General features: G+C 53.9%; 1 protein-coding gene across 4 annotated transcripts in view; it reads right to left on the reverse strand.

The window, feature by feature from the left end:
* PCDH10 (protocadherin 10) overlaps positions 1-3,674 on the reverse strand; it is a 40,508-nt gene extending 36,834 nt beyond the window's left edge. For all 4 annotated transcript variants that reach the window (XM_052690196.1, XM_052690194.1, XM_052690193.1 and 1 more), the window contains exon 1: positions 948-3,674. In XM_052690196.1, coding sequence (XP_052546156.1) covers positions 948-3,557 — 2,610 coding nt within the window. In that variant the 5' untranslated portion in view covers positions 3,558-3,674. The remainder of the gene's footprint in view (positions 1-947) is intronic.
* Positions 3,675-12,331: the final 8,657 nt, after the last annotated feature.

Raw genomic sequence — 12,331 nt, forward strand, 5'->3', positions numbered from 1 at the left:
CAATTCTAGAATATAAAAATAGGGAGAGACAGTATCGTTATTGCACAGTAAGGAAGAAAATACATCAAGACAGCCTTGACTCCTCGGAACAGCAACAGAAGGAAGAGCTTTACAGACATTTTGAGGGAAAGTCAATGTTAAAAGCCAATACGAGACACTGCACTGCAGAACTTATCCAGCTTTAGAAAATATCATGCAAACCGCGTCAGCCAGCCTGGACAGAGTTCAGGTTTCAGTATTCACATTAAGAGAGTTTTGTTTCCTGCAGCACACAAGCAGAGAGCCACCAATAGCATGTAGGAGCTAACACAGAGAAACGATTAACAGGAGAGCATTATGACAGCCATACGCTGGGACAGAAATTCTCTACACACTGGGCAACACAACACAGACAACGTGTTTAACGAGAGGAAACTGTAAATCTCTGCGTATGATTTCACGGCAAGTCTTTCACGATGCTTTTCTTTGCAAACAAGGCTTTCAGTTACAAAGCGAGGGAGGAAAGAAGAGTCAATTAATAGGCCCTAATTCACACATTAATTAAAGCTCCTGCTAACTGCAGAGATTTTTACGCTCCCAGAAGGGGGTTCCCCCGTAGCCTTTCTCACACATGCTAAGGTTCCAGGGGGGAGTGTTGGGGGAGGAGACGTGGGAGGAAAGCGCAGTTTTAAGAAACTCAGAAGCGCTTGCAGCCAATGGCTCGGAGAGCCCCAGCGCTGCTCGGGGGCCGGCCCGACCGAGTCGCCCTTCTGTGCGGGGGCTCCCGGCCCTCACGCCTCCCTCTCCCACAGCCGGCAGGTGAACGGGGAGGCGGGCGAAGCGCCTTCCCCGCAGGGCAGCGGCTTCGTTGGCCGACGCGGGAGAGCAGCGGCGCGGGGCAGCGGTGCGGCCGGCGCCCGAGGGTCCCCCAACGGCCGCCAAGGGCCCGGCGCGCGGCCCGGCCTTACCTCGCTGGACAGGATGCTGCCGTTGGAGATGATGTCGGGCTGCTGGTCGGCGTAGCCGGTCACGATGGCCCCGCAAGGGTTGTGTTCGGCGTCGGTGCTGCGGGAGGGGCTGCAGGGTTTGAGGAACATCAGGTCGGTCTTGGCGGACTCGGGAGTGAGGCAGACCTGGTAGCAGTAGTTCTGGTTGTGGTGGTGGGAGCCGAAGCTGCCCGACTCCTCCACCGGCACCTGCGCCGGGTTGCTGGGCGCGTTGGAGCTCTGCACCAGCATGATGTCCGACTTGCTGAGTTTCTTCTTGCGGGCTCGCGCTTGGCGGCTGCAGCAGGGGCAGCAGCAGCAGCAGCCCAGGCAGCAGTCGCTGGCCAGGCAGGTGTAGATGTTGAGCTTCTTCTCCTTTTGGCAGCGCACGGCCAGCACGATCATGGCCAGCAGGAAGATGAAGGAGACGGAGCCCAGGGCGATGATGAGGATGAGGGTGAGGTCGAGCGAGGTGTCTCCCCCGGAGCGGCTGGGCCGATGCTCTCCGCCGCCTCCGCCGCCCCCCGCGCCCACCCCCGCGCCCAGCGCTCCGCCGCCGCCGCCGCCGCCGCCGCCGGGCCGCTCGGCCGCGCCGTCCACCAGCACCACCTGGATGGCGGCGGTGGAGGAGAGCGGCGGCTGCCCGTGGTCGCGCACTTCGACCACCAGCTCGTAGGGCCGCTGAGGGTCGCGCTTGGCCGGCACTCTGCGCGCCGTCCGCAGCTCGCCCGTTCGCCAGTCCATGCGGAAGAGGCTGGCCTCGTTGCCCCGCACGATGCTGTAGGTGAGGCGGGCGTTGTCGCCGTCGTCGGCGTCCACCGCCGCCACGCGGCTGACCAGGTAGCCCGGCTCGGCGCCGCGCGGCAGCACCTCCCGCGCCGGGGTGCCGTTGCGGCCGGGCAGCGGGCTGACGATGGCGGGAGCGTTGTCGTTCTGGTCCACGACGATGATATTGACGGTGGCGTTGCCGGCCAGCGGCTGCGGTTCCTCTCCGGCGTCGCGAGCCTCCACCTGGAAGCTGAACTCCTTGAGCTGCTCGTAGTCGAAGGAGCGGAGCGCGTAGAGGAAGCCGTTCTCGGAGTTGATGGAGACGTAGGTGAAGACGGACATGCCCTGGATCTGACTCTCAAGGATAGAGTAGGCGAGCTGGGCGTTGGCGCCCTGGTCCCGGTCGGTGGCGCTGACGGCGTAGATGTAGGCGCCGGGCACGTTGTTCTCGCTCACGTACACCTGGTAGACGGGCTGGCTGAAGCGCGGAGCGTTGTCGTTCACGTCGCTCACCCGCACCTGGATGGACTTGCTGGTGCTGAGCGGCGGCTCGCCGCGGTCCCGAGCCACTACGGTCAGCGTGTAGGCGTCGCCGCCCGGCTGCTCGCGGTCCAGCGGCCCCTCGGTGACGATGGTGTAGTAGTTTTTGAACGAGCTCTTGAGGCGGAAGGGCGCGTCGCCCTGCAGCAGCTCGCACTGCACCTGCCCGTTCTCCTCCGAGTCGCGGTCCGAGACGCTGAAGAGGGCCACCACGGTGCCCGGCGCCGCCGCCTCGCTCACCGCCTCCTTCACGGTGGAGAAGCTGATCTCGGGCGCGTTGTCGTTGGCGTCCAGCACCCGCACCAGCACCTTACAGTGCGCCGGCACGGCGTTGGGCCCCAGGTCCTTCGCTTGCACGTACACCTGGTACACGCTGCTCTCCTCGTAGTCCAGCTCGCCGCTCACCTCCAGGCGCCCGGTGCGCGGCGCGATGCCGAAGAGCTCCCGTGCGCGGGCCGATATGTGGCTGCTGAAGGAGTAGATGACCTCGCCGTTCTGCCCCTCGTCGGGGTCGCTGGCATTGAGCTGCAGCACCAGCGTGCCCGGCGGCGAATTCTCCGGCAGCGATACGGTGTAGACGGGCTGCTCGAAGGCGGGGACGTTGTCGTTGGAGTCCAGCACCCTGATGGTGAGCAGGGCGGTACCGGTACGCTGCTGGGGCTGCCCGCCGTCCACCGCAGTCAGCACGTAGCGGTGCACCGCCTGCTGCTCGCGGTCCAGCGGCTTGTCCAGCACCAGCTCGGCGAAGCGGTTGCCGTCGCCCTGCGTCTGCACGTCGAGTGAAAAGTAGCTGTTGGGAGTGATCTCGTAGGTGCGGAGAGAGTTGGTGCCCACGTCGGGGTCGAAGGCGCTCTCCAGGGGGAAGCGGGTGCCCGGCGTGGCGCTCTCCGAGATCTCCACGGTGAGGTCGGGTTCGGGGAAGGAGGGTGGGTTGTCGTTGATGTCCAGCACCTCGATCTCCACCCGGAACAGCTCGAGGGGGTTCTCCAGGAAGACCTCCAGGTGCAGCAGGCAGGAGGGGCTCTGCTTGCAGATCTGCTCGCGGTCGATCTTCTCGTTCACGTAGAGCACCCCGGTTTCCAGGTTGAGTTCCAAGTAAGGGCTGCGGGAGTTGGACGCCGTCTGAAAGCGGCGAGCCGAAAGTTTTGTAATGTCCAAGCCCAGGTCTTCGGCGATATTCCCCACGAACGTGCCATGCTCCTGTTCTTCCTGCACCGTGTAATGGAGCTGGCCGAGGGCCCCCTCCAGCATCCAGAGCGAGGCAAAGAGGAATAGCACGATCATCTCCAACGGGGAAAGAGATCCCCCCCTCCCCAACGCCACCTCTTCTTCCTTTTCCAAAAGCCTCCACCACCTCCTCCTCCGAAAGCACACAGCACAGTGCGTGCGCCTGTGTGTGGATGTGTGTGCGCGACTCTGTGTGTGTGTGTGTGTGTGTGTGTGTGTGTGTGTGTGTGTGTCCGCGCCTGCGAGCGTGTGGCGAGAGAGGGAGCGGGGAGGGGGAAAGAAGGGGGGCTCCGGCTTAGGGGGGGGGAGTGCGCTAGGTATTATTTCTTCTGAATCATGTCAAGATTTTTTTCACCCCCATCTCCCTCCTATTTGTTACGAGTATTATTGTTTCACACGCTGACCAAATGAAGAAGAAAGGCGTCCCCACTTCATCTGTGATCTTCGAAATCAATGGCCAACTAATAATAGCTATTAGCTGCCCGCATCTACAGACACACAGTAGCCCGCTTTTATTTATTCCGAGAGTCTTGGCACTGCACCGCGGCAGCAACAGCGGCGGCAGCAGCAGCAAATCCCAGGGAAGAAATTTTTGTATTTCAGGATTGTCCTCGGTTTGTCTTCCTGGTGGGAGCCGGAGGGGGAGAAGCTGCTGGCGGAGCCGGTGGACATGCCCTCTTCGGAGGCGAGAAAAAGGCAGAAAATCGCGAAATGAAGAAAAAAAAAAAAAAAAAAAAAAAAAAAAAAAAAAAAAAAAATTAGAACCCGCAAAAACGTTTCATATAAAAAACGGCAGAGAACAGCTTCTCTACCCAAACTTTCATTCCCTGATTTCTCTGGGATTTCCTCTTTTTATGTCAAGATCTTAGATTTTTCTCTCTTCTATCAACAGTCCTTCGTTTTCTTCTTTTATTGCTATTATTACGTTCATCATCATCATCATCACTCTGCGTTTTATGGACGTGCCGATCAGTTTTGCTTTTTTTTTTTTCTCTTCTCTCTTGCTGCTTTTGCGCCTAACCCCTCTCTTTGCTTGCTGCTGCTGCTGCTGCTGCTGCTGCTGCTGCCGCTGCTGCCGCTCTCCTCCCGTCCCGGCTCCAGCCCGGCTCCGCTCCTCTGATCTCTGCCGGCAGTTTCTGAGCTCGGAGCGCTCGGCTTTGCTGTTTTTGCGCAGCGCTCGGCTCCTGCCAACCAATCGGCTGGCAGCAACGCCCCCGGGGGCGGCACCCTATTGGCCGCGCAGCACGTCAGGTTGGCTGCATCAGAGGCGGGTAGGCAGGCAGGCGAAGCAGCGCAGGCAGTGCGGGCAGGCAAAGCGGGCAGCGTAGGCAGGCAGGCAGGCAGGCAGGCAGGGGAGACAGGGCGGGCAGCGCGGGCGGATGGACGAGCAGGCAAGCAGACAGCTATCTACCTACCTACCTATCTATCTATGTAACCAGGCAGCTGTTCACCCGGCGCAGTAAGGGAAATCACTGCTCGTCATCAGCGCGCACGCAGGGCTAATGATAAACAGCCATCTCCTTAGAGAGGGAGTTTCCACCAGCCACCAACTTTCCGAGCGCGGCGGCGTTGTTAGGAAAACCGTAAACAAAGGGAAACTTGAGAAAATGCCTCCCCCGCTCCCCTCCTCTTGGGCTGCCTTAGCTAATTAGTTTGTGTAACAGTGGAGAAAGCGCGACTTTCCTTCCATCCGCGCTGTGTTTCCAGCTCCGTCCAATCCCAGGTGCCACGGCCCCGTGCCTTTTTCCTCCGCTTTATCTGTGGAATTTCCCCTAGCGGAACAAAATCGGGTGCGGGTGGGATGGAAAGGAGCCCCGTGCCTCACGGGGAAAGGGCAGCGCCTCGCTCTGCGTGTGCGCGGTAGGGCATCGAGAAGCGGCGAACCGAGAGCCGCGGTTTGCTCGTTTCCCAGCGAGCGGCTCCATTCCGGGCAGCGCTGTCCGCGGCGTTCCCTGTGCCGCTGCGTGGATTCCGCCGAGGGCTCTGGACGGGAACGCTCCGGTGCTGCGCTCCGGTGCTCAAAGCCCTCCTCGTGGCACCCAGACAGCGCCAAATAAAGTCACTCCTTCCACCGGAGGCTGTCCGGGTTCGGGCAGAGGGCAGGAGGCAGAGCGGGGCGGTGCTGGGGTCCCTGACGGGTTCCCTTACGGACCGGAACGTGCGTTACCTCAAGTTACATCCTGTAACGTTACAAAAAAAAAAACAAAAACAAAAACAAAAACAAAACAAAACAAAAAAACCAGAACAGAATATTACATGTAATTCTCCCATCCAATAAATGTTTTATTGTTTCTAAAGGACATCACTCAGAGCGGTGACCCCGACCCAGCCGGGGCAGCGAGCGCTCTCCGCGCACACTGCGCTGCTCTCCGCACTTTCCGTTGCGGTCGCACAGCAACGCGTCACTCCCCGCACAGCAGACGCATCCCCGCGGCCCTGGGGAGCGATGGGGCCGCGCGGAAGAGAACCGCGAGCAGAGCAGCCGCCGGCAGCTGCGTGACCCCGGCGTCACGCCCGGGCGCGGGGACGCGGCGGTTGGCAGCGGGACGCGCGGGGCGATGACAGCCGCTCACGGCCTCCGGGATCCCGCGGGGCACAGCGCGTTGGGGGCGGAGGGCTCCGCGTCCTGCGCGACGGCCGTTGGCGGAGCCCTCCCAGCGGCCAGCGGCCACCCTCGCGAAGCCGCCGGCCCGGCCGCAATCGCAATCGCGGGCGTCGGGCGCCCCCCAGCGGCGGCAGCGCCGCACTGCGCCTCCCAGCCCCGCCCGCAGGCCCCGCGGGGGGAAGCGGGGGGCCCGGCCTTTCGCTCCCCGCGGCGCTTCGCCCCGTCCCCTCCCTGCCCGCTGCGGGCGGGGGCGCACGTCGCTCTGCCCACAGTCAGGAGCTGCCCGGCGCCGGCTGCTACTCCAAGCCCGCCGTGGCGAAGGAGACGCGTGAAGCGGGTGCGGAAAGGCAGCGGCCGGGAGCGGGGAACCGTCGGTGCGGTGCGCTCCCGAGCGCCACGCTGCCCCCGCAACCCCGGCCGGCGTTTGCCGTACATCGGCTTTCCTCGGGAAAAGCCGGCGGCCACGGGCGGGAGGTGCGGGGCCGCCGCTCAACAGCCGCAGACGGGGGAGCGGCTCGGAGCCCTTGGCACACTGCGGCCGGGCGTCACCCACGCTTGGGGCGGGGGCGACGGGACTCGACCGGCAGCGGCCGTCGAGGAAATCGGGACCGAGGTGAGGGCGGCCTGCAGGGCACGATGCTCGGATCAGATAGATGCGTATCTATGCCTCTATGCGCGGTGCGAACAGCCCCGCTCCCGCCGCCCCCAGCTGGCGCTGCCGCGGGGCTCCGGCTGCGGCCGCAGCTCGGCGCTCAGACCCCCGCCCGCTCCCCGGGCGCCTCCATTTTGTGGGTGCGCTCCTCTGCCGCTCGTCGGGCCGCGCCGTGTTAAACCCCGAGCGGTGAATTAAAAGCGCCGCTGATCTGAGGCAGCCCTCTAATGCGGAATGACAAATTGCATTTGGGCGATAACATGAACGAGAAAATGATTTATGGATTTTTGCGACGGTCTGAGCAAATGAAGGCGACGTGAATTATACATCCTAATGTGCAGTATATCATTTTCTAATAACACTGCTTTAGTTCTAATGCTCTACGCCGCTCTCTTCGAGAGGGAGTATTGATTAAATGAAAATTCAGAGGGCTGTCTTTAAACTGGGTGCGTATCTGCTGCAGGCACCGGCCGAGGTTTGTGTGTTTACCCATCGCTAACACAGACGGCTGCCACCGGACCTCTGGCACCGCTGCTTTCAGCTTTTCTATCTGTCATCGTTTAATTTGGCAGTTGCTTCAGCAAATGAAGAGAGATCTCTCGTATCGCCACGCTTCACCCCGTGCTGCGGTCCAGAGATGTAAATAGATGGCATCAGGTTTGTATACCCGTGGTGCAGGCAGGGATGGTAGCACCTTAGGAAGCCCTGCTCTCTGCCAGCATCCTCAGGTGCCTCCTTGGCACTCCAATGGCAGTGGCTGCCAGGGGGGGCATTTTTCTCGTGGAGAACATACAATAAATAATGCTCTTGCTCAACCAGGACTTTGCTAGCATCTCTTTTTACTGCATTGCACTGAATTTCTTAAACAGAAGAAACTTCTCATTTAACTCATGCACAGTGGGAGTAAAGCAGCTTGAAAAGATGAGTGCATGTGCACAAGGGGTGAGAATAGCTGTCACTCATGAGGTGGCTGAGCCCCAGATTCAGCTTCATTACAGTGCCCCAAGCCCAAGGCTTCCAGCCTCACAGCCACATTCTCTTGCCCTTCAACACAGGGCAGTGATTGATGAAGTCATAGCGACACGAGCAATGAATATTCCTAATTATTTCAGTGGTCCCTAGGCTAAAATCTTGACACTAAGGACAAGCAAAACCTGCACTCGTTTGAATTGGCTTAAAACAGAGATGGGGAAGATGAGGTAGAGGATTTTTGCACTCATTTTGGGGTTAAGTGATTATTTTTCATTACCCAATCACAGTATTTCAGTTGTTTTAAAACAAAAAGAGTCACATAGGTCAGAAATGCCCAAGTGCTGTATTTTGCATTGAGCAAATGCTTTCCTAACGTGGTTTGCAGAGTAGAATGCTGCTCCCAACTGTTTATTTAAGTTATCAAAATGAAGTTCGGGTATTGGCCTTTATCTGAGAAACATTGTGGCCTCTTTACTGTCTCTGTGTTAAAAACACTGAGAATGGTGGATTTTCCCCCCTCTTCTCTCTTCTACCCCTAATCTTAGATTGCTATTGCTTTGTGTAATTTTAATTACCTGGGTTTTAGAAAATACATACAAACCCTACCCAGGACCCCTTTGAGAGAATAACAGCTCTTAGTGCCAGAAAGATTACTGGAATCAATGATGTGATTAGGACTGTAAATAAGATCTAAAAGATGTCACCATTAGAAAAAGCCTGCTCTGCTAACTGGAAGATGTGTATGTGTTACTGAAAGGGCCATAGGATGAAAATCCTGCTTCAAACAGAGGTCGATACTGCACAATTTCAGAAATTAACTAAGAGGCCTGATTAAGGTTATTTGTGTCAGAGGGAAAGGTTCACTGCCACCACTCCCTCAATGGATTTCTTTCTTAATTGCCAATGAGGAGACAAAACAGGAAGGCTACCCCATTTGGCTAATCAATAAAAAAGCCTGCCTTCATGTTTGCCTGAGGAGCTCTCCTTGGGTCAGATCAATACACAGCCACCAAAGTTCTCACAGAGGTCACCAGCAATCCAGACATTCTCTGATGGCTTTTAAACAACACCAGAGCCAAGCATCTGCTGCAAGCTTGTAGATGTAAGCAGAATTGGAGCTACAATGTTAATCATCATCCTCATGCTTATGGGAGGACTCCTAGTGATAAAAACAACTCATTGTATTTATGACCTTAGACAGCTGTTTTAATAAATGAAGACAAAGTATTACTCCATTACACACACTGTACTGTGCCAGTGATCAGATCTGATCTCCAGAAGGTGCTGGGAGTTTTCGTAAGTAAGGATTACAGTGGATACACTGCAGTCCGGAATGGAGTTGCACTGGGTGCAGGCGTTGGGGATTTAAGGCCAGCTTCTGCTTCCTTTTGTTTGTCCCTGAGCATTCGTACAGATTTCAAGGTGACAGCTCAAGCAGCAAGAGGCTGCTCAGCATCATGCAGTAAGTGGGTATAGTCCATTTCTCCTATCCCACTTTCTCCAGCTTTCAAACAGTTTTATTATCATGTCTATTAGAAATAATGCCAGCCTGCTTTAATGACTCGTGGTCTTAGCTGATACAAACCTGTGTTGAGATAACTACAACAACAAAACAAAACAAACCCTCTGATATTCCATAGTTAAGCTCTCAACATTTTCCTGTCACCGGGCATTATTAGAGCAACCATATCAGAGCACCTGAAGTCCTGGTCACTTCAGAGCACTCACTTCTGCATGACTGGCTTATGCTAACTACATGGGGTCCAATTCCTATAAGCTTGCCTCATGTTGTGTTATTTTTTATCTGTTCTCTACATGATGGGAAATCTGACGATATTGAATTTATTTTTATGGTAACATTACAGGTTCACTGTAAACCCATGGAAATCACATTACAGAAGGCAATCAGTTTAAAGCACATACTCCATTTAATTCATCTATTTACTTGCAGGAGGGAGACAATGTCCCCGCATCTAACTTACCTGATGAAGATGTTTCCTAGAAAATTCTTCAGTAAGGCAAATTATCTATCGTTTAACTAGAATTTTCAGAAATGTGGTTTAGTCCATAGGTAGAAACCAGGTATCGCATGAGCTGAGAATCAAAACATTATCCCCTGTATCAAGGCAGGCATCATCAAGCCCCTATTTTCTATATACATCCCTGTCTCTCTGCTATGGTTCAATCAGCTGCATTCATTTTATTTTATTTTTTAAGTTTATGGGAATCCAGTTGACGTGTATTCAAATTTAACAAATTCTGCTAAGCTTGAATGATTACTGGTGCAAACGAGGACAAAAGTACAGTGAAAAACTCCGGTAGCTTGAGATACTGTTAAGCTTCTTATTATACACTTGAAGTTGTAGGTAAATATAGCTACTCATGATAAAGAAACTTGTTCTGTTGATTTTCTTTTCAACGGAAAGTTCAAGCCTTGAACTAAAGCATGGCTTGTCTTGAGGTTCAGCTTGAAAGCAGTATTTAAGAACGTAGAGATTTTATTCTTATCTTTACAATAGTGTATGCATGATGCTTGACAGAATAAATACAAAAAAAAACAACAGGTTCCCCAGAAGCATTTACATGCTTAGGCCTCAGTTTTCTGCACATATAGCCATCAGCACAATTCTTTCCTGAGTAACCTTGCCGGCTACGCAACAGGTAATAATAACTCTGACTAGGAAGGGAAAGAAGTAAAATGGGGAAAGCGATGTTAAAATTATTTAATCATTCCAGAAAAGAGTGCACATCTGTATTTTTATAACTATCGTATGTGAAGCCACATGCACTACCAGTGGGTAAGTTTGCATTTTTTCTTATATGAATCTTCCCATAAGACCATACGCTCTGCTGCTTGCCTTTCATCTTTAAGTTGCAGGTGGGCAGTGTTGGCCTTCCCATAGTGCTATTGAAGGGCCTCCGTTTCAATGCTTCGAAGCTGTTCAGAAAGGTATCAGAATAACCAAGTGTATAATCAAGATGCTATAATTACAATATAATTGTATAATCAATAGATATCAAGATGTTATAATTACAATATAATCAAGAGAATTAGGCAAAGTAAACAACAATCACAAAAGAGAATTAGTAGAAGAGCTTACCCTTTGGCTGAGCTCACCAGAAGACACCAAGAGGGGTGATTACCAGAAGAGATCCTTCCCCACTGGTAGCCAGCTCTTAAATAGGTCTAGGAATTGCCTTCACCTGTGCTCCTCTGGCTGACTCATGGCTCGTCTCAGGTGATCAATCAGAGGTTCAGGCCATGACTCAGCAGTTCCCATACACTAAGGAAGATACGTTATTTGCCTATGTAAGAAAAATACTGGTGCTCGATTCAAAACTTTTGCCATTCACTCTTCTTTTTGGAAGAGCGAATCGTAGCAGATGGAGGCCTCAAGTGGTTTTTGCCATCCTCAGGAAGATGCATAAAAGCAAGGAGTCCTTGAAAAGCTTCAGTTTACACACTCTGAAGTTTATAAGCTGGTCCTTGAAGAATCTATGCTAGATAGATTCTCTCGCAACTCCTGCTTAGAGCGCAGCCTGCATGACAACAGCTGTGTGAGTTCATAAGTTCCACACAATTGCTGTGGAGGATGAACACCATTTTTCTCAAAGTAATTATTTCTGGGGTTGTGCAGAGCTGGATATGGATTCAAAGCATGTATACACTTATCCACACATTTACTACTCCCACTGGTGGCACGGAACAGGAGAAAGAAGGGAAAAAATGGCACATATGGAGAAAAAACATGTAGAATGGAAGGAAAGGAAAGTCAAGAGAGCTAAGGCACAGAAAAATAACTAAAAACATATCAATGCAACAAAAGTAGCGAGGGAAAAAATAATAAAATAAACCAAACAAATTACACATGAAAACAAAAGCAACTACACCGTAATAACATGGCTAAATACCCTACCAGACTTCTTAGCATCCCGAACTATTGCAATCTAACTAAAACTGCTAGCATTCCCTTTCCCCCTTGTTATCAACAGGCTTTAAAGCTGCACAGAAGAGCTCAGAGCTGCTAGCTATCGCTTAATTAGGTGAAGTAGGAGTAGCCCATGCTATAGATCTCAACGGTCCGCAGTCTGCTGTTATGGGTGCTGGGGCCTGGTGTTGCTACAGCCGCAGCTTTTCAATTAAGAAATCAAAGCATGACCACGGCTGTGCCAGCAGCGGTCCCTGGGCACCCCAGGGCTCTGCCCTGCTCAGCAGAACCTCACAGCGAGGGGCACCGAGTGCTGTGCCTCGCTCAGCAGCACTGGGGAAATGTTATTCCCTAAGTATGAAAGACGCATAATAAATTGATTTTCAAATTGCTCGTGTTGCTGCTCCTCGTGTGCCTGTGCTTTGTGGCTGTCTGCTACTAAAAGATCCCTCCCCTCTGCCCAGCGGTCCTGCAATTTGTTCACTGGAGTGAGGCACTCAGATAGGACCAGAGGTCTGTTCTGGGATAGGGTCTTTCTCAGGACAGCTTCTGTTGGATCAGCGCGCACGACGAGCAGTGCTGCGGGTGTTGGATCTGAGCTGGCTGATGCCTGCAGGACTTTAGCCTCTCCGGGTACAGTAGCACGGCACGAGGCACGCAGCACCAAGCAGGA

The sequence above is a fragment of the Tympanuchus pallidicinctus genome, unplaced genomic scaffold, assembly GCF_026119805.1.
Source record: "Tympanuchus pallidicinctus isolate F22 unplaced genomic scaffold, pur_lepc_1.0 scaffold26, whole genome shotgun sequence".
NCBI classification, from domain to species: Eukaryota; Metazoa; Chordata; class Aves; order Galliformes; family Phasianidae; genus Tympanuchus; species Tympanuchus pallidicinctus.